The following is a 22,614-nucleotide window of genomic DNA, read 5'->3' on the forward strand; positions in this document are numbered from 1 at the left end:
ACCCTGTGAGGTAGCTTAGGCTGAGACAATATATGTACATAAGCGACAGTTGCTGGTTGTAGTTGGTACAGCATTAATAAAGTATAGCCCCTGAAATGTATTCTGGTGGAGTCCAGTCCTATATATGTCTACTCCAAACTAAGCCTCATTGAGTTAAATGGATGTATATAGGATTGCAGATTAATTTTTACCTCTGAAAAGAATGCACTGTCAGACGTAGAATTTAAGAGACATATTTTTCTGGATGTGTTTGAAACAGATGGGTAGGTGGGAAGGGAGTTGTGTTAATCTAATTGGGTCTTCAACATAGTGCCCTCCAGATGTTGTTGGACTACAACTCCCATCAGTCTCAGATAACATAACGATGCTGAAGTTGGTTCCTAGTTCCCAGTTCCTTATTTGCTTGAAAGTTTAAAACATTAAAAAAGACAAGTTCACAGCTACACTAACTCCAAGCCAAAGTTAACATGTCTCTGAACCCCAAAATATATGTTGGGGTACCCCGTATTATATCTCTCTGATCTGGGGACTCTCCCTGTCAAGAATAACAAATTTATTCAATCAAAATTATCAGGCTTCTGAAATGCTCATAAATGCATAATGATGTCCTAAAGTAACTGGGTGTGCCCACCCCACAATCTGTTCTGAGCCAGGACAACTCATACACCCCAGGGAAGGGTGTCCTCTACGAGATGCCAGTGTGGCCCAGAGCTTTTGCTGGGTGCAGGGCAGGGATAAGGGCATCTATGCACAACCCAAAGCAACAAAAATATGCAGAAAACAGTAAGAAACTGGGTGTGCCCACCCAAAAATCTGCACTGTGCCAGGCAGTAGTGTAGTGGCAAGTTCAGAAGTTCAGGGTCCCTTCATGATAGTCTCACCCACAGCCAGACCCCCCTCCCTCCCTATTTTGCTCCTGGGTTGAGATTGAAGTCCTTGTTAATGCCTTCTTCCACAACAACTGATGTCCCTAGCAGACGATCAGTATGAAAGGGGAGAGTACTAGCTACTGAAGAGAGTCTTCTCAGTAGGAGACTCACCTCTTTTCACTTTGATTGGCTCCAATCAGCAGGAAAGGACAAGGAAGCATATTAGAAGACTCTTCTCAGTGGCTAACATACTCCCCTTTCATGCCGAACAGCTCATATGATGCTGGAGACATAGGAACCCTGCTCCCAAAAAGTAAGGGGTCTAGGACGCCCTGAGCCCCTGGACAACTACACCCCTGCTGCCAGAACAAATCATACATCCCAGGGAGGGTGGCCTCTACAAGATGCCAGTACTTCCCACCTGGCCTATAGTTTATGCTGGGTGCAGGGCACTCATAAGATCATCTGTGCAGAACTAAAATAATTAAGAGTAAGTAGAGAAAAATATGTAATTTGGGGTGACCACTTCAAAATCTGCTGTGGGCCATGAAACATCATTCCCCTGAGGAAAAGGGAGTGTCCTCAACAAGATGTCACTGCATCCTGCCTAGAATGGATTTTCTTGTGGACACACAAAACGGGTGTGTGCATCTATGCACAACAAGCAATGTAGAACTGTATATAAGGAACTGCGTGTTCCCACCCCAAAACATGCTTTGGGCACTACAATTCATACATCCATTCTTTTGTATGTATGGTACAGACAAGGGCATATATGTACTAGAAAAATAACAAATACATAGAGGAAAGAAAATAAAAAACTGGCATGCCCATCCTAAAAGGTTATTTGGGGCACCACGTATCATACTTTCATGCATATGGGAGAATGTGTTCTATGAGATGCCATCCATGCATATTTTAGAGTGTCATCTATGAAATTACATCTTCTTCAAAAAAAATCATTGTTTGTTGACCTTGCCACAAGTCCTTCTGTCACCAACATCAATGGCTTTTAAAAATAATAATTGAGTTATAACAAAGTAAGTAACAGGGAAGACCAATACAATTTAAAAAAAAAAATCCGCATAGATCATAAGCACTTGCTGTAAGCACTGGCATAGCATAGAGGACATCCTATCATTTTCTGGGGTGTCTGATTTGTCTTGGCCCAGAGAAGATTTTTGATACTTACTCTTTGCTTTGCTTTTTGTCTCTTTTGATTGTGCATAGATGCCCTTATACATGCCCTGAATCCAATGATTTGTCTTGGCCCAGAGCAGATTGTGGGGTGGGCACCCTCAGTTTCTTATTTTTTTCTGCATCTTTTTGTCCGTTTTGGTTGTGCATAGATGCCCTTATCCCTGCCCTGCACCCAGCAAAGGTTGTGGGCCAGGTGGGAAGTACTGGCATCTTGTAGAGGACACCCTCCCCTTTCCTGGGGTGTATGAGTTGTCCCGGCCCAGAGCAGATGTTGGGATGGGCACTCTCAGTTACTTATTGTTTTATGATTTTATGACATCAATATGCATTTATGAGCATTCCAGAAGCCTGATAATTTTGATTGAATAAATCTGTTATTCTTGACAGAGAGTCCCCAGATCACAGATATATGATATGCGGTACCCCAACATGTATTTTAGGGTTCAGAGACATGTTAACTTTCCTATGGAGTTGCTGTAGCTGTGAAGTTTTCTTGTTTTTTAGTGTTTTGAACTTTCAAGCAAACAAGGAACTGGGAACTAGGAACCAACTTCAGCGTTGTGACAACATAACCAATTATCAGGGATCATGGAAATTGTAGTTCTACAGTATCTGGAGGGCACCATGTTGGCTATCCCTGATGTGCAAGGCCCCACAAGTAACTTTTGTTGTTTGTTGCAATACATACAAGAACATAAGAAGAGCCTGCTGGATCCAACCAGTGGCCCATCTAGTCCAGCATCCTGTTCTCACAGTGGCCAATCAGATGCCCTAAAGGGAAGCCCATAAGCAGGACCTGAGTGCAAGAGCAGCACTCATCTCACTTGTATTTCCAGCAACTGATATTCAGAAGCATAGCCATCATTGCTAGGTGCCGTTGATAGCTTTATCCTCCATGAATTTGTCTAATCGTCTTTTAAAGCGATCCAAGTTGGTGCCCATCACTGCTTCTTGTGGTAATAAATTCCATAGTTTCACTATATGCTGGGCAAGACCACATTTTTAATTGCAGGAGAAGGGATTACATATATGCTGGTGGATTACTTTTGATATGTGTACTTTCTCTTTACCTACATTATGGCTCTTAAGCTCTGCTTCTGACAGTTCAGTTGTGCATACATGTCTACCCAATAAGTTCAATGGGACTTACTTCCTGGTAAGTATGTACAGGATTAAGTTACCTCTACGTTATACTGCTGACAAAAAAATTACAAAGACAACTAGTAAACTACTAAAGTCTGCATTTTTCTTTGATGATAGGGGATTGCCATATTGATAAAAATGTGTTTTAGTTGAAAGGGGTGCTGCCTTTTTTTGCAGCACAACACAGGCATGCCTTCAAGTGCTGCAGTACAACGCCTGTTCAGTACTGGTGGCAACGTAATCTGTAAAAAGACATCCCTTGTCTGACGTGCTCTTTGAGCATCCTGTTCTTTTGAGACATAACAGAAATGTACTGTAAAAGCAGCATTTCAAGTGTAAAATTTGATTTCAAGTGAATTATATGTATGTTGGGGTATCATCATTGCTGGGGGTGGGGGGATGTGAGATTCTGTTATGCCATTCTGTTAATCTTCCAGATAAAAAAAATTATTCTACTACCCTCTGTGTATGCGTTCTTATTTTTAATGTTATTTTAGGCTACTTAGATGTGCAGCAGCCAAGGCCAGCACCTTGTAGGCAATTTTTTAAAAAGTAACTAAAATGTAATTGTAGTGGTTACTTTTGAATAAAAGTAAAGTAATCAGTTACTTTCAGAGCAATTGTAATGGTAGTTACTACTTTTTGGAGCCATTTAACTGTAACTGTAATTTATTACTTTTTAAAAGTAATCTTCCAAGCTCTGCAAATAATCAAACTTGCTCTCCCCTCCTCCTCCCTCCTATCCCTTCCCTCCCCCTTCCCCTTCCCCATCTCCTTCCAATCCCCTCCTTCCCCTCCCCTATGCCCTTCCCCTCCCGTATGGTCAGTTTTACCTATCCCAAGCACGATTGCACTGGAGTGGAGTAAATCCTATTGAACTCAATAAGCATGCAAATGATCAAACCTGCCAGCCCTCCTCCTCCCTCCCATCATCTCCCTTTTGTCCCTTCCCTCCCCCTCCTTCTGTTCCTCTCTTCCCCCCTTCCTCCTTCCCTCTACCCCCATGCCCCATGGTCAGTTTTACCTATCCTAAGTGTGATTGCAGGGGAGTAAATCCCACTGAACTCAATAAGCATGCATATGATCATTCCATTCTCAGCAAACTTGCACAGGATCCCATTTCTTACCTCCCGGATTAAAAAGCAGAGAAATTCACTAATAAGCAAAAAACCTTGTGGTTTAAGAATGTACCTATAGCCAACAGATATTTCTATCAAACTTTAAAAAGCAGGGAAATTGGGCAGCTATAATGAATGCCCCAGGGGAGCAAAAGACCTCATCTTCTCTCTGAGATACTGGCCTACAAATCTGTCAAAATGCAAACACAATTTGAGTTGGTCTTTCACAGTTCAATCCACGTCCTGTGTAGCTTGGAAGAATTTGGTAACACGTGCCTCTGAGCATATGGTGAGTGGTGGTGTGAAAGACCAACCCAAATGGTGTTTTCATTTTGACAAATTTGTAGGGCAGTACAATATCTCAGAGAGGAGGTCAGGTCTCCTGCTCACCTGGTACATTCACTATAGCGGCCCAATCTCCCTGCTTTTTAAAGTTTGATAGAAATATCTGTTGGCTATAGGTATATTCTAACAAAGCAAAACTCAAACCAAACAGTAGATGTTTACATTTCACGGTAAAGAAATGCTGTTTTTTTTTAAAAAAAAGAAAGAGTACCTTTTTTCTGTGAATTTAGCATGACTGTGAGAAAATATTAGCTTCAAGTGCCAGTAGAACTTTTGTTCCCTGAAACAAAACCAGTAGAGACTCTTAATGCTTCATCATGTAGACTATTAATTACAAATGCAGTTGCTAGGGCTTTATTGCAGAGAGAGTCCAAAATGGAAAAGGTGGGAGAAAAAGTAGGTCAATATCCTCACACAAGGCATGTTCATCTGACAACTTATGCAGGCAAAATTGCTTCCACCTCAGATTGTTTACACAACTCAGATTTAATCCAATATTGAGCAGAACAAACTGCTACCTCAATGTTCAAAATACAAAGCTGCCTTTACATTCTGTATAGCTTAAAATGTATAAACTGCTACTTTTCTGATATTTAAGATGCGATAGTATCCTTTCATATACAAGGCTATAAAGAAACACAAGGATCAAGTTTAAAGGGGCCCTGATATTAGTGAATGGAAGCAATGCACTGTTGCCACAGCAAAGCTACTTTGACTACTGGTCAGATAAAACATACAGTCCAATTGGCTAAAGGCACGTGCACAGTAGCTCACTAGAATTCACAGGATTATCATGGAATTGGCCTTGCTGTGGCTCTTCACTTTTTTTAAAAAAGAATAATTAGAAGGCAAGTTATGAGAAAGAAAAATGGACTAAGGGTTTGGAAACTTTAACCACAAGTTATATAAACCAGTTGATGCATTCACATGGATGTCAAGTAGGGCAAAGTTAAGCCAAAGTAATTATGAAAGCGGTTATTCTTCAACTAGTGGTTACTTGTTTGTCCACTGGATGTGGGCCACCACATGCTAAGCTTCTGTTATTTAGCCAGTCTAATAATGAGTCCTTGAGGGAAGTCTATCCATGAAGTTGCAAAAAAAACCCACTGAGGTATGTTAACAGTGGAGCCGCAGGCGTGGGAGGTGAATAGCTAGTACCCAAACATAATTATAAGTGTATTACTTAATTCTGCTCAGAACTTGATATTAAGAAAAGAAATAAAGAAGTGAAACAGAATATGAAGTAACATTTTCAAATAACACAACTGCATACTTGGGAATCCTGTTCCTGCCTTAATGCAGAATTTATTTAAGAAATTTATTTCCCACCAAGTCTCCACAGTCTCCAAGATAGGAGGAGCTAGAGGAGGAGGTATACAAATGTGAAGCAGCATTCATTCCTGGACCCCAATGAATTGATTTACAGCCCTGCTTAATTCATTTTTCAGTAAACTACATCCCTACAGTGTTTTATATTTCTCATAAGCTTCTGTAAACACAGATCCAGCCTAATTAAGAATTATAGTCTCCTGTGAAACTCCCCAAATCTCATTAAGGTAAATGAATGCTGAGGCCTTTACGACACACCAATCACTGAAGCACCAATATGACATACAGATTTGAAGTTCTAACAACATAAGGCATCAGAGGGGCCCCCAATTTTACTGAAGTTTAGTTAAGTGTAACTACCCAATAGACTTGATTTATAAACAAAAAAGTTGTGTTAACTTAATTGCAAGTTCAACTATTTATTGATCATTTAAGTTGTAAAACAGGACAATTCACCAAGAACTGACTGCCATGTGTACTGTTCATGCATGTCCAGCATGTCGTTCAAACATACTGCAGCAGAGTTAAAATTTACAAGAAGAAAGGATGCTTTCAAGGTGACTAAACATATTAACAGTTTAACAATTGTTAAGATTCTTCAACCAATCTAGCTACTGAAACAACATCAGAGTTATCAGCTGCATTTCCATGACATGGTAAGCCATAAACCTTGGCTTACTATGCACAAGCAAGCTACTCCCCGCTTCATTCCTCCTGGTTTAGTGTTATGTCTGAACAAGGGATCGTGGTTTTTGTTTTGCTCCCATCAATCTTAACTCCCAACAAACCATGACCCAAGAACCATATGTTGGAAGGGGCCTATAAGGCGATCGATTCCAACTCCCTGTTCAAGCAGGAATCCAAATTAAAGCATACCTAACAGGTGGCTGTCCAGCTGCCTCTTGAATGCCTCCAGTGTTGGAGAGCCCACCACCTCCCTAGGTAATTGTTTCCATTGTTGTACCACTCTAACAGTTAGAAAGCTTTTCCTGATGTTCAGTTGAAATCTGGCTTCCTGCAACTTGAGCCCATTATTTTGTGTCCTGCACTCTGGGATGATTGAGAAGAGATCCTGGCCCTTCTCTGTGTGGCAACCTTTCAAGTACTTCAACAGTATTATCATATATCCCCTTAGTCTTCTCTTCTCAAGGCTAAACAAGCTCAAGTCTTTCAGTCTCTCCTCATAGGGCTTTGTTTCCAGTCCCCTCATCATCCTTGTTGCCCTCCTCTGAACCTGCTCCAGTTTGTCTGAATCCTTCTTAGTGCGGTGACCAGAACTGGACGCAGTACTCAAGATGAGGCCTAACCAGTGCTGAATAGAAGGGAATCAATACTTCACACGATTTGGAAACTATACTTCTGTTAATGTAGCCTAAAATAGCATTTGCCTTTTTCAACAATCCCAAGATCCTTCTCGCATGTATTCCATCTTATAACTGCATTTGGTTTCTTTTTCCTAGGTGTAGAACTTTGCACTTGTCCGTTAAATTTACTCCTGTTGTTTGCAGCCCAATGCTCCAGCCTATCAAGATCACTTTGAATTTTGTTTGTCTTCCAAGTTATTAGCTATCCCTCCCAATTTTGTATCATCTGCAAATTTGATAAGCATTCCCTGCACCTCCTCATCCAAGTCATTAATGAAAATGTAGAAGAGCACTGAGCCCAGGACCCAGCCCTGCGGTACCCCGCTCATTACCTCCCCCTAGTATAGAAATCGAAATAAATAAATAAATAAATTAAATAAATAAATAAGCACTTTGAATATGAGTGCCAACTGTGGATCCACCTGATAGTTGTTCCATCCAGCGCACATTTAGCTAGCTTGCTAATCAGAATATCATGGGGCATTTTACTGAAGTCGAGTTATATTATGTTCACAGCATTCCCACAGTCTACCAGGGAGGTTACCTGATCAAAAAATGGGGTAAAATTATTCTGGCAGGATTTGTTCTTCATAAATCCACGTTGGCTTCTACTAATTGCTGCATTATTTTCAAGGTGCTTACAAACTGACTGCTTTATAATCTGTTCCATAATTTTCCCAGGGATCGATGTCAGACTGACTGGCCTGTAGTTCCCTCCTTTTTGAAGATTGGGACATTAGCCCTCCTCCAATTGTCAGGCACTTCACCCATCCTCCATGATTTCGCAAAGATAATAGGCAGTGGTTCGGAGAGTTCTGCAGCCAGTTCCTTCAATACTCTAGGATGGAGTTCATTGGGCCCTGCAGATTCCTTGACCATTTGTCTATCAATCTCAAGCTGCAATCCTGCCCCTTCAACTTCATGTTTCCCAGGACGGTCATAGACCCTCTTTTGGGAGAAGACTGAGCCAAAGTAGGAATTGAGCACTTCTGCCTTTTCTTTGTCCTCTGTTATTATTTTGCCATCCTCATTAAGTAGCTGTACCACCATTTCTTTTCTCTGTCTCTTACTATGAATGTACTTGAAGAAAGCTTTTTTGTTGCTTTTGGCATCTCTTGCTAACCTCAGCTCATTCCCACCTTTAGCCTTCCTGACGCCATCCCTGCAATTCCGTGCTACCTTTCTGTACTCTTCCTTTGTTGTCTGGCCTTCCCTCCACTTTCTATATGTGTCCTTTTTTGTTTGGGGGTCATTTCTAAGCTTTCTGTGAAGCCATATTGACTTCTTCTGCTGTCTTCCCCCTTTTTTCCTTGACAGAATTGTTTGCCATTGTGCCTTTAGAATTTCCTCTTTTAGAAACTCCTGCCCATCTTCAACTCCTTTTCTCATTAGGGTTGCTTGCCATTGAACCTTACTTACCATTGTTCTGAGTTTATTAAAATTGGCTTTCCTGAAGTCCAGAGTGCACTTATGGCTTGTTGGAATAGGCAAATATTGCATGTTCACTTTAAGGGATGTTTGGGGAAATATCCCGTGTACCTGTTTACCATGATGTGACTTCCTAATGGGTGGGATTAGTTACCTGACTTCCTCCTCCGGAGATTCTTTGACTAATCTCCATCGCTGATCTTTCTACCACTGGGAGAGGACACATGGCAGATGCTGTCTCTGAGAGCATCACTACTAAGGACAAAGAAGGACTGAGACGTCTATTTTACTTTCATCTAAGCTAGAGCCTATGTTTCTGAACATATGAAAGGTCGTGAGTAAATATTCTTTATCTTTTACCTAAGAAGATTATGTCTGTTGTTATTTGTGCCTAGGAAAGGTGGGACTGGTTTATCTCACTCTGCTGCTTGTATTTTTATATCTCTGCTAAGAAATAGGACCACCAAACTTAGTTCCTATTTCACTTTATATTTTTAAAATACCAAACATGGCTACCCTCAGTTTTTGCTTCCTTTAAAATCAAGAACTCTAGCATAGCGTGGTCACTTTCTCCCAGAGTTCCCGTAACTGCCACTTCATCCACCAAGTCATCTCTGTTGGTTAGCTGATCCTCTAGTTGCTTCCTTCATTTTCTATAGGAGAAAGGTATCTCCAACGCCATGTTCCTTTTATTCCTTGCCCCATTTATTTTAATCCAGACACTCTTGGTGGAGCTACCAAGCTCACCCTCCTGTATTTCTGTGCAGGGATATATAATTTTAACATATAGGGCAACTCCGCCTCTGTTTCAATTCCTTCTGTTCTTTTTGAACAGGTTATATCCTTCAATTGCTATATTCTAGTCATGGGAGTCCATCTCACCAAGTTTCAGTTATACCTATCAAGTCTCATTTACTCTCCTGTATTAAGACTTCAAGTACGTCCTATTTGTTTCCCATATTCTGGGCATTAGTATGCGGACATCAAAGACCATGTGATTTATGGCCTGGCTTCCTTCCTACATTTTTATGAAGACTATTACTGGGAAAGTTAGTTCTTGGCTTAATGACCATGAAACATACCACAAACATAACATTAAACTAGGAATTGTGGTTTGTTTCCTCCCAACACGAGCTGAAAGGGGTGAAGTGAGCATAATTTTTTTGTGCCTGATAAACCAAGGTTTATGCCTTACCATGACATGTAACTGCAGCCAACCTTTTACCTTGTTTTTATGAACAGGATGCAAAAGCTTTATTACACAAAAGATAAATATTGTGGCATTATAGTAGATGTGATAGAGTACACAATTCTAATGGTCTGTCTAAACTATATTGTTAAGATGCATCTAAATTGGGGGGAAACCTTTCTGATTGTATGGGCCAGATCCTTATCTGGATCAGCCTTGTGGGCCAAATTTGACAGGTAGGCAAGGCTGTCCACCTGTAAGTCATATGACATTATGTTGCCACATGATTGGCAGGTGGGTTATCCCACCCACCCATCAAAATCTTGCAGGGTTCCCAAGTGTCTGAATCCTTCTTTTGTTTCCCACATCGGTGGAAGTGTCAGGCTTCTTTCTCTCACCTCCTGCAGCAGTAGCAGTGGAGGTGGAGAAGGAGAATGAAGGGGTGACAGACTAATCATCAGCTGATTGACAGGTTAAGAACATAAGAAGAGCCTGCTGGATCAGGCCAGTGGCCCATCTAGTCCAGCATCCTGTTCTCACAGTGGCCTACCAGGTGCCTGGGGGAAGCCCGCAAGCAGGACCCGAGTGCAAGAACACTCTCCCCTCCTGAGGCTTCCGGCAACTGGTTTTCAGAAGCATGCTGCCTCTGACTAGGGTGGCAGAGCACAGCCATCATGGCTAGTAGCCATTGATAGCCCTGTCCTCCATGAATTTGTCTAATCTTCTTTTAAAGCCATCCAAGCTGGTGGCCATTACTGCATCTTGTGGGAGCAAATTCCATAGTTTAACTATGCGCTGAGTAAAGAAGTACTTCCTTTTGTCTGTCCTGGTGTGGTTAGGGGAAAGTGGCCTGGTGGACTAAACTGGACCCCTTGGCAGGCCCACCTCTGATCTAATTCAACATTAATTTTACAAACTGGTCCCTAGGCTTGATACATTTCAATGGGTCTAATCTAAGTAAAAGTTAATTGAATACAACCTCATCTCTTGACAACTGCTGAATAATACATTTTAAAACTACACTTTATGTATATGTTGTTGCTTCCCTGATTGCTATTTTCCATGCGTTCTGCTGATTGGAAGATAAACCCATTATGATACTGGTTTATCAGCTTCAGGCATGCTAAATCTGTTTTCGAGAGAGGAGGTGGGAGTAATAATGGTTTAAAGTATATGCAAGAATGTTTAACATACTTTATTTTTCACCACTGCAGCAATTTTTTGCCACGATCTGAACAGGTAAACTTGAAAAAATAACAAAAACGTAGGTAAGAGTGACATTTTCACAGCCACCACCCTGCCTAGTCATGAGAGATTCAATTTCACCCAACGCTTGATATCTTTTTTTACTTCATTTAAGGTTTAACATACTTGATGCTTGATTCTGGACAAAAACTTTATCCAATCTGCCAAATCTGCATGATGTGCACCTGGGGAGTGATATAATTTAAGACAGAGGTGCAGAACCTCTGGCATGTGCCTGATTAGGCCCACCAGGCCTCCCAATTTGGTCTAGAGGCCATTTTGGCTTAGCTATGCCCAGCTGCTCTACACATGACATATGATGTCAGGTGAAGGGCAGATAAAGGTGGGGCTTGAATGAAAGGGGCTATATAGGCACAACCGATGAGTTAATTGCCAGTGCCTGCAGAAGTCCCTTGCACAGTGCTTCTCAAGCATCCAACAATCAGCTGATTGTCAGGCACTTGGGAAGCGCTGCATAAGGGGCATGGCAAGCTTCCTTTGGAAAGAAAAAATGTTTTAAAAAGGAGCCTTTTTTTTCTTTCCAGAAAGGAAGCTGCTTTCTCAGCACAGGGGGAAATGCTCCACTTCTAGCAGCACTTTCCCCTCTGCAGAGACTTCAAAGAGGTTCTCAACTATCAGTTAAAGGGACATAAAGAGCCTCTTTAATGGAGCACTCCCAGCACCAGTCATCTAACTAGTGATGAAAACATATCTTTAAAGGAAGTTAGTCTAACAGATGACCAGCTGATACAGTGACCTTTAACAGACATCAGGTGTTTGACAGGTGGGTGGTCCTATGCACCTGTCAGAGTTGGCCCAGAGGGGTGAGGGTCATAAGGATCTGTCCTGCTGGCAGGATTCAGTTCCCCAACCCTGATCTAAAGCTTGGAAATATTTTGTATTTTTAGTAGCCAGCACTGTTATGTTAAGGGGCCAGCCTCAGGTTTTAGTACCCAACTCTGTGTCTGAAACAAAAATCTTTTTTTCAGCTGCCGAAATCTCAGCCAGGCTCCTGGAATTTTTCCTCCCTTGGAATATAACTGAACCATTATGATAGAGTGTTATAGTGCACACAGCACTGGAACCAAAACTGGGGAAACCCAGGCATAAATCCCCACTCAGCCATGGAAGTTCATTTGGTGACCTTGAGCTAGTCACTACCTCTTAGCCTAACGTACCCCACTAACTTGCTGTGAGAATAAAATGGTACGGAGGGAAGAGGGAGAACTCCTTGCAGGAAGGGTGGGTTATTAAAAACAACCACCACCAATCACCTACATTACACTTACCAAGTGGTTACATGTGCATCATTGTAAATTATCACTTGCCAAATGGTTATTTCTATTAACTCAGTGTAAAATTGCTGCAAATTCAAACACTCTCAGACTTAATAGCTATCTGAGTGCTGTTGCTAGGAAGGGGAGATGGAGCACTGATTTTTTGCAAGAAAATAAATAATTAAACGAACTTTGAATTTGTTTTGAAAATCTGAATACTGACATGATCATTCACATCCTAGCTTTAAATGTTGAGTAACCTTTTCACAACTCTCCTTGACACTTTGCTTATTTTCAAATACAGATTGCTTCCTAGTAGTTCAGAAAGCGTGTGTTCAATGCAGGAGCAATTATTTGGATTGGCTTCATAATTACAAGCACATCAACACAGGAGAATCTGTTTGCCAATATGCTGCAAGAGAGACATCTACTGGTTTGTAGCTGAAATGTTACATTTCCCATCTATCACTATCTGTAAACAAGAAGTGATAATCTAGTGTTTCTTCCAACATACTACTCGAGGGCTTCTCATCTCTCATTAATATCATTATCTTTGGATGACTTACTGATTTCCAGAGCCAAAAATAATTCATTTGATATAAACCACACACATAAATTAGTGATTCAGAATTGTAAGTCACTAGTAAACAGAAAGCCTCTCACTATCAGAAACACAAGATTAAGAGGTCCCAAAGTGCTTGATTTCTCCCTCTCCCCACCCTCAGAATAAAATCAAATATTTAACTGGAAATATTTAATTTCAAGAATGGCTTCTCCCTATATGGTTCTACAGGAGTATGATGTAACTTAAAGTTTATTTATAGTTTTCACTTGAAGACTAACAGGCTGTCCAATTCATATCTCTTGCAAATATTCTCATATGGTAATTTGCAGTGTAGTTCAGAAATACTATAGTTCCCAAAAAATGAAAAAAACATTATTTTCTACTCCCTCAGTCAAAGCTTTATTTCTTCAGATATTTTTCCAAGCATAGGACAATCTTTCAGATCACAGATCTTTCAGAATGCAGATTATTAAGTGTATATTGGACTGAAAGGAAACTATATCATCTGAACACTCTATATATCATCAAACTAAGATTAAGTGAAGACTGCATTAATGTCAACTATGTTGACTAGGGCTGCTTATCTTGGGACCTGACAACTTAGCACAGCCCACAAGGCACGTGTTGTGGACTATCAGATCCCTGACAACCCACCTGTTCTTGCAGTCCTGGCTAATAAAAGGGGGGGTGAGTTTCTGGCAAAGTCACCGTATTTGGCTGATGGGATATATAGGTTGGTGGGGCACAAGTTGTGCAGACTATATTCAGAACAAAGATTTTTGCTGAAGTTATCCTCATAACAACGTTAACAAGAAACTTACTTATTGCTAAAGAATGTAGAATTCTCTCGCCTCTTTGTGAATCCAATTGGTAAAGTTTGCAAGCAGATGTTGTACCTCCGAGCTCGGTTTTTCAAAAAGTTTATCTGATGAGCAAAGGAAAAGTATTTCAAAACACAGAAAAAAGTATTACTGATAATGTGAATGTCTGGGCTAATGATCCTGTTCTGATGCAATGCTAAGCCACAGTTTAGCTAGTATTACAAGAATGTGATGCAGTGAGCTCACACTCTCCCTTCCTCCACAAGGAGGAGTTTGGAACTTTTTGCTCTGTTTTCATTTACTACTGGTTGCTGAGATACCTTACCATGGATGAAACATGGTTTGTCTTTATAGTGTATTGAAACAACCCAAATACGAACCATATTTTTATAAAGCTGGCTTGCTTCAACAAACCATAGTTAAGATTAACCACAGATTAATCTTGTTTGGGTTTGGATGTCCTGGCAAGTTGTGGTTAAAACAGAAGTGGAAATTTCTGATCTCCTTGCTGCTATACCAAAGGAAGAGAGGGGGGAATGCATGATTCCAAAGCTCACTACAGCTTGTTCTTGTAATGTTAAACCATGGTTTAGTGTTATATTCAAATGCTGCCAATCAGACACTGCATGGGCTACAGAGCTGAGTAAGAGGCAAGTGTTGTTTCTACAAGAGCATCTAAAAATCCGTGGCTCAGGTAGGTGTTAGGCATAATTCAAGAGTTAATAATGGGATACAATATAAAATAATTCATTTTTAAAATTAAGTTACACTAAGTTAGTGTAGTAAGCTTTGCACAGCTCAAATAAACAACCAGCAGTACAATTCTCAAACACTACCAGAGGTGGCTGCTCCTATTAATGGCCTGATATTAAACATATGTACCTAGAAATAAAACCCATAGATTTCAAATGGATTTATGTCTCAGTAAGCTATAACTACAACTTTAGTGTTACTTAAAGCAGTTGTTTAAAGGCCCTATTTAGTCCTTAATCTAGTTATGACATTTATGTGCTACTAAAAATGTGCACTGATGGGGTTGTATAAATAATAATACATTCTAAAAAAATTATCCATGCAATTGCCTTCAGTTCAGAAGCAAAGTTTTGATTGGTATTATATATGACTAAAATAAAGACAACTTTTAATTCTGCATTAATATGCAGGCTGTGATATGAGATCCAACTACTTTTTACTCAGATGCCCACAATCACATATTACACCTGCTGGCTTCAACACAACTCTGTGGATACCTGCAGAGGAGTGTAAGCATATATATATTCTAAATGACATACATAAATTTGTCACCAGCAGCATTTTTGTAGCATTTCTTGATGTACAAAATGTTTCTTTCATATCACCTGAAATTCTTAAGTGTACAGTCAGGCTAACAGCGGTGAGTTGCCACTTTCCCCCCTTTACAGGGTTTCTCTTCCTTTAACAGGTGCGCCAGAAGTAGAAATTCAACAGGGGGCATTTCCCATCACTGCATCTCTGTGTCCTGAAAGCAATCTGACCCTGTGTAGTTATTTATTTTTAACTGAGGTGCAGAAGCCCAGCCTGGCATAATTCTTCTTTCACTCCCTTGGGTCTTTCATTTGTTGTAACTCCTCCCAGTTGAGGATAGCAATTTAAAATAAAAAAAGCTTGTTCAACTCTTAATTGTTCTTAATTGCTAACCTGAACCAGGAGGAATGGCAAACTCTGGCATCATTAAATCAGCAACACTACAAGGGAGGGTTCATTCAGAAAAATAATCCCACTGAATAGTCTATATGGCATGTCACAGTTAATCCCTCAACCAAATATCCTGAAGCCTGTTATTTCCCTGAAAAGACATAAGAATAAACAAAGTTATGTGTTATTCGTTACTTCTCCAGCCCTCCCTTGTGACTCTAAATGCCCATCCAATCCTCAACTTCATTTTTCCTTTGGCTACCTGTATTCAGCATAACTGTGCTGAGCTTTATCTGCATCATAAAAACACCAGGCCCTATTTCTGAGTCTAACCAAAGCCGCCTGACCACTATCCTTCATATTTCCATGCCAACCACAGCCATCTGCAGACACACTTCCTGCTCTTACCAGCTTCAATTATTTTAGAGCAGGTGTGGGGAACCTCTGGCCTGACAGGCAGCACAATTTGGCCTACGAGGCTCTTCCTTGTAAACCATGCCCACCAGTCCCACACCTGGCATCATATGTGATGTCAAGTGTGGGGCAGGTACCCATGTGGGTACAAAGGAACAATCAGAAAATTAAAATGAGCTCCTGATTGCACCTTTGCTGGAGCAAGGTGTGATCTCACTGCCCATCTGAGTCTTGCAATGAAACCGCTGCTAAAACAGAAAGTTTCAGTGAAAACATTGACAGGTAGCTTGGATAACCCACCTGTCAATGATCTGATACCAGGTCATTGACAGGTGCGTTGTCCCACCCATGTGACAAAAGTTAGCCGGCAGGGATGGAAACAGATCTGGCCCCCCAGGCTAAGAAAAGGCTCATTACCCCTGCATTATGAGGAAAAATATGACAAAACAGTGCCTTTCAAACAGTACGGTGAACCGTGGCCAAATGTATAAAAAAGGGGGGTGGAGACATGGCTCAGTGACACTTTTTCACAGAGAGGGCAGATGTGGGAGGCAATTTTTGGGGTGGGCATCTATTTTGTTTGGTGCCACCTATGAATTCCACTCCAATATATCTCATCTAAGAAACAGAAATTCATATGCACATGTGATCAAGTAAGTGATTACAGGGAGCAAAATTTCTGTGTTGCCAAAGGTTGATGCTTTTTTGTAAGGTTCTTGGGTATTAGTCATTATAATATTAAGCCCATAACAGCCAAAATCTACCATACAATGTATACATTCTGTAACAATTACAATATTGGTAACAGCTAATACAATGAGTGGTGATGCGATGTGTTTTGTTAAAGCAAAAACAAACACCTGGGAACAGACCAACATTTATGCTCCAACCCTCTAGCAACCAACAGGCAACAGCTAGAATGTCAGATGGGATTCTTTCAATTCGAATTTTGACAGGATGGAAACATGGGCACATTCCTTTTAAATGAGTAAAGTATGTTTTCAATAAAATTGTTCCTGCAGTCTTTTAATCCAAGAAGCTGCAGTTTCCTGGTCCAACCCATAAAACGTAAGACATTATCAAGCAAACAGGACAAATGTATAAGCTACGCTGCCTCTTATTTCCTAAGGAATGTTGTTCTCCTTTTCCCTCTAATGCAGTCCAACGTTGTACTTTCTCTCCTCACATTCTTTTAAATCTGACCTGAAGGACAAATGTTTTTAACACTCTATATAAAAGTGTTATGAATGCTATTCATGAAGGTACGAGACTGAGATGATCTTGATAGTGGAATTAACATGGCATTACTCACCGAAACTGTTATCTCTAGAGGCAAACCTAATGACAACACCACTTTATCATAGTCTCTTATACTGCAACATTTAAGTATCAAGAGGGAAAAAAGCAATAATGTCATTAGACTACATTATACTGAATTATGCTGCCTAAAAAGTCATTTGCTTTGAGAGTAGATATATGCGCCATTTATATCTAGCTTCCAAGTCCTGGGCATGCACAAAAACCTGCACTGCACCATTGTCCCTGTAAGATAGGTTAGCCCTTTTGCAGGGCATCTACCTCTGGGCAACCTAGGTGCAGGCTTGCTCTTAACCACAGACTGTGGAGAAGGTTTCATCAAGGCTAGTCTGAAGCTGCAGGGATCCAGCTGAAGCGGTGGACTTGGCAGAGGACTGGGGGAAATAGTCCCCAAAGCCCCCACTAAATTTCATGTGACATACCAAGTTGGAGCTGGGATGGATGTAAAGAAGCCAGGGCTTTACAAAAGCTGGATTAAGGTTGTCCGAGATGCCACTCTAGCAGGCCATTCCCCCTAGTTCTCCAGCTACAGAAAAATCAGTAAGAATGTTGGGACCAACCTTCTCTTTGGGGTCCCTCCTATGATGATCTAGTGCAAGAACAGCCAATGTGATGCCCTCCAGATGTTGAGGACTACAACTCTCATTATCCCTGACCATCAGATATGCTGGCTCGGGCTGATGGAAATTGTGGTCCAAATCATCTGGAGGCCACCATGCTGGGTGGGTGGGTGTTGGGGGCTGGACCACAGGAATGTACCCACACTATCTGACCCCAGACAAAATGGCTGTATCATGTCCTACCATCAAGTAGAATGTTGCTACTTTCACAAATGACTAAATTCAAAACAGATTGCTTTTCCTGGTTCGTTATTTTAAAAAACAGGACAAAACAGTCTTCCCCAGGTTTGCTGGAACTCTGGCATGAAGTACATAATTGTTATGAGCTGTTACTGATTCAATTAAAGACTGCGAATCACAAATAAAAATTCTCTGTACTGAGGTGTTAATCATAAAGTTAACAGAGTTTAGATGAAAACACTTTTCCTTACAAAAAGCTTCATTTCTTTGTAGCCAGACCTTTCACATGAAGGCTCACAGAAAATAAATCTCTCATGTAAACTGCTTTGGTAAAGGAAGTGTTTTTGTCAAGACTCTAAAATGGACCCGAGTAGACCAGGTGCTTTCAGGATTTAAAAAAAGTGCATATTGCTTTTACTGTAAGCCATCTTCTAGGTCTGGCCCAGACTGAAAGGCATCATAAAAATTGATAATAAATAATACTAACCAAACATATGGAAGTGTTGGAAGGGGGGGGGGAACAACTGTACACTAAGTAGCACTAAAACTCTAAGAAGCCCAGTTGCCCACTCATTTCTGAGGCACAAGCCTACAAACCAAAGCATATATAGCTACAATAGCACAAAGCTCAATGATCGCAATAACAAGGGTAACTGCTTATAGAGAAGGCTAGTTACAATGAATACTATTCAAGAGATTAGGAGGTACCTACACATTTTGTGCATATATGTGCAATATATTCTGAGTTGACGGGGTTTTGTTTTGTACTGTTTAGAGTATGCTTTCAGAAAATCTTCTGAAGGGGGTGACTGAGAGTGGAGAAGCAATGGGGAGAAGGGGCACTTAACCTTTTCCTCACTCATTCCTCTGCTCAAGACTGCTGGCTAGCATTTTTTCTTTAAAAATGTATTTAATAAAGTTTATATTGTTACATAACCAAGCAAAATCAATAACATACTGTCAAATAACAGCAAAACAGTTCCAGCTACCTTTTATTTTGTTAACAGAATTGCATAAACAGGAATATTTCCAGTCTTACATTGCCATATTGCAAATTCCAAAATTCCAAAGAGGTTCCATCTTTCAGCAAAATTATTATTTCCTAATCTACCTTCTCTTCTTCCGATTACCTTCATCAATTTATCCATTACTGCTGGTTCCAAGCATTTAATGAGGCACTCCTGCTCTGTTGGGGGCTGTTGACATTTCCATTTCCTTGTCCCTACAATTTTTGTGGCCAACATCTTAATGTTAACAAGTAGTTTCACATTCGCCTTTAAATCATCACCAATCATATGGAAAAATACTAACATTGCAGTTGTTCTTATCATATGTCCAATTATATCCAAGTCAGTTTGAGCTATTTGCCTCCAGTAACTCATAGCAATTAGGCAGTTCCATCACTTATGTAATAGTTTGGCATTTCCAGCATTTGACATCATTAGTCAAATGAATTTTATTTAACCTCAGAGGTATTAAGTACCACCTCAAAAGTAATTTATGTTGAGCCACCCTTATTGATAAACTTAATGAAATCTTATCTATCTATTTCTAAACCTTAATCCTTTTTGAAGTGGAATAGACCACCCTAATTGTCTTTTCCATCTTTTTCTAGAAATGAGGCCTCTGCTCCCATTCTTGAGGCCATGTGTCCACCAGGTTTCCGTTGCGGACAGCAGCCGAGGGTGGGAAGGCGGGGAGGGGGTGTGGCAGTCATTTACCGGGAGTCTTTAGTTTTTGCCAGACCTCCTCTCCATAGGACCAAGTTTGTTGATTGCATGTACTGGAGGTTAGGCCCGAAGGGCAGTTTAAGGATCCTGCTTGTGTACCGCCCACCCCGCTGCACAGCAGACTCCCTGGCCGAGGTGCTGGAGGTGGTCTCGGCTGTACGGGCGTTGTCCCCAGAATTGTTAGTACTGGGTGACTTCAACGTGCATGCCGAGACCACTCTCACTGGAGCCCCTTGGGATTTCCTGGAAACCATGGCTTCCTGGGAACTGCGCCTTAGTAATACTGGGCCCACCCATGTAGCCGGTCATGCTCTCGACCTTGTGTTTGTCCTGGGAGAGGAGAGAAGTGCTCTGAAGTTGGGAGTGGTTCTTTCCATCCCTGTGTCATGGTCAGATCACTACCTGGTAAACATGGACTTTTCGTTGCCACACCCCCTCCGCAGGGGTGATGGACCTATTAGAATGGTCCGCCCCAGGCGCCTGATGGATCCTGATGGATTCCTGACTGCACTAGGGGAACTGGAACCTGCTGAAGGTCGCCCGGTTGAAACCCTGGTGATGGAGTGGAATGAAAGGATCACCGGGGCGTTAGACCGGGTGGCTCCGAAACGTCCTCTCCCCCTGAATAGAACTCAGTTAGCTCCATGGTATACACCACGGCTGCGTACTCTGAGACAGGAGGTGAGACGACTAGAACGCCGGTGGCGGAAATCCCACTCCGAAGGTGTCCGGACACAAGTTAGAGCAGCAGTAGCTGCCTACCAAGTGGCAATAAAGGCAGAAAAGAAAACTTTCTTTACTGCCTCTATTGCGTCTGCAGAGTGCTGTCCCAGGAGGTTATTCCAAGTGGTCCGAAGCCTGGTCGGTCCAGTTGCTCAGGAACCCTTGGAACAGTCAAAAGCCTCCTGTGACATCTTGGCTAAGCACTTTGCCGATAAAATCGAACGCTTACGGAGCTCGATCCCGTGCCCTGTGGACACAGTAGATGAACCAGAGTTGGCCAGTTGCATTTTCAGCCTCTCTCTTCTGAGGATGTGGACAAGGTGCTCTCGACTGTAAAGCCTACCACCTGTCTAACTGATCCTTGCCCATCGTGGCTCATTATGAGCTGCAGAGAGAAGTTGGGTGAGGGGATTAAGGTGGTGGTAAACACATCCTTGAAAAAGGGTGTGATGCCATCAGCCTTCAAGGAGGCAATTGTAAAGCCCATCTTGAAGAAGCCCTCCTTGGATTCCCAAGTTTTCAATAACGTCCGCCCAATTTCGAACTTACCATTCTTGGGCAAGGTCATTGAGCGAGTGGTGGCTAACCAGTTGTCGACACACTTGGATGAAACGGATTACTTAGATCCATACCAATCGGGTTTCAGGACTGGTCACGGAACTGAAACAGCCTTGGTCGCTCTGGTAGATGATATGAGGAGGGCATTAGATAGGGGAGAATTCACCTTTCTTGTCCTCCTCGATCTCTCAGCGGCTTTTGATACTGTCGACCACAGTATCCTGTTATATCGCCTAGAGGGATTGGGAATACGGTGGTTCCGTTCCTTTCTCTCTGACAGATACCAACAGGTGGCATTGGGGGAAGAGGTTTCAGACCCTTGGCCACTCAATTGTGGTGTGCCACAGGGCTCTATCCTCTCTCCCATGCTATTCAACATCTATATGAAGCCGCTGGGGGCTATCATCAGGAGATTTGGGCTGCAGTGTCACCAATATGCGGATGACACTCAGCTCTATCTCGCGTTTAAATCTTCACCAGAGTTGGCTGTGGAGACCGTGTCCAAGTGCCTGGAGTCCATGAATGGATGGATGGGAAGGAATAGGCTGAAACTGAACCCCGACAAGACCGAGGTACTACTCGTGGGGGACAAGAGAAGGCTGGGATTTGTTGACCTGAAGTTCAATGGGGTGAGTCTACCCCTGAAGGACCAGATCCGCAGCCTCGGGTTGTACTTGATTCCAAGCTGTCCATGGAGGCTCAGATTTCGGCTGTGAGCCGGGCAGCTTGGTATCAACTACACCTTATACGTAGGCTGCAACCCTACCTTCCTGTTCATCAGCTCCCACTGGTGGTACATGCCCTGGTCACCTCTCGATTAGATTACTGTAATGCGCTCTACGTGGGGTTACCCTTGAAAACGGTCCGGAAATTACAACTTATACAACATGCAGCAGCTCGGCTACTTACAAACAGTCGTCGCCGGGACCACATCACGCCAGTGCTGTTCGATCTACACTGGCTTCCAGTTGTTTTCCGGGCTCAATTCAAGGTGTTGGTACTAACCTATAAATCCCTATATGGTCTCGGCCCAGTTTATCTAAAGGAGCGCCTACAACACCACCAATTATGCCGCCTGACAAGATCGGCCACTCAAGGCCTTCTCTCAATCCCGCCAACCAAAGCAGCTAGATTGGCGGGAACTAGAGAGAGGGCCTTCTCAGTGGCGGCCCCCACCCTCTGGAACTCCCTCCCACAAGATCTTCGGCACGTCTCTTCCCTGAATATGTTCCGCAAGGCCTTAAAGACCTGGCTTTTCCAACAGGCTTTTGGGACTTCTGCGGAGGTTTAATGTCCTTATGATTTAAATACTGCCTATCATATAGTGTTTGTTAGCATAATTTATACTGTTACACTGTATTTTTGTATTCTATTTTGTTGTAATTTATTGTATGTACGTCGCCTAGAGTGGCCACTGGCCAGATAGGCGACAGATAAATTAAAATTTGTTGTTGTGGTTGTTGGTGTGGGTGTGGTGGGTGTGGGTGTGGTGGGGGGTGGTGGGG

General features: G+C 41.9%; 1 protein-coding gene across 3 annotated transcripts in view; it reads right to left on the bottom strand.

Moving 5' to 3' along the window:
- The window catches only part of ZNHIT6 (zinc finger HIT-type containing 6), a 73,433-nt gene that overhangs the window by 40,199 nt on the left and 10,620 nt on the right, over positions 1 to 22,614 (bottom strand). For all 3 annotated transcript variants that reach the window (XM_061633544.1, XM_061633543.1, XM_061633545.1), the window contains exons 5-6: positions 13,894 to 13,997; positions 4,887 to 4,955 (exon numbers count right to left, since the gene is read on the bottom strand). In XM_061633544.1, coding sequence (XP_061489528.1) covers positions 4,887 to 4,955; positions 13,894 to 13,997 — 173 coding nt within the window. The remainder of the gene's footprint in view (positions 1 to 4,886; positions 4,956 to 13,893; positions 13,998 to 22,614) is intronic.

This window comes from Rhineura floridana, chromosome 6 (genome assembly GCF_030035675.1).
Source record: "Rhineura floridana isolate rRhiFlo1 chromosome 6, rRhiFlo1.hap2, whole genome shotgun sequence".
Taxonomy (NCBI): domain Eukaryota; kingdom Metazoa; phylum Chordata; class Lepidosauria; order Squamata; family Rhineuridae; genus Rhineura; species Rhineura floridana.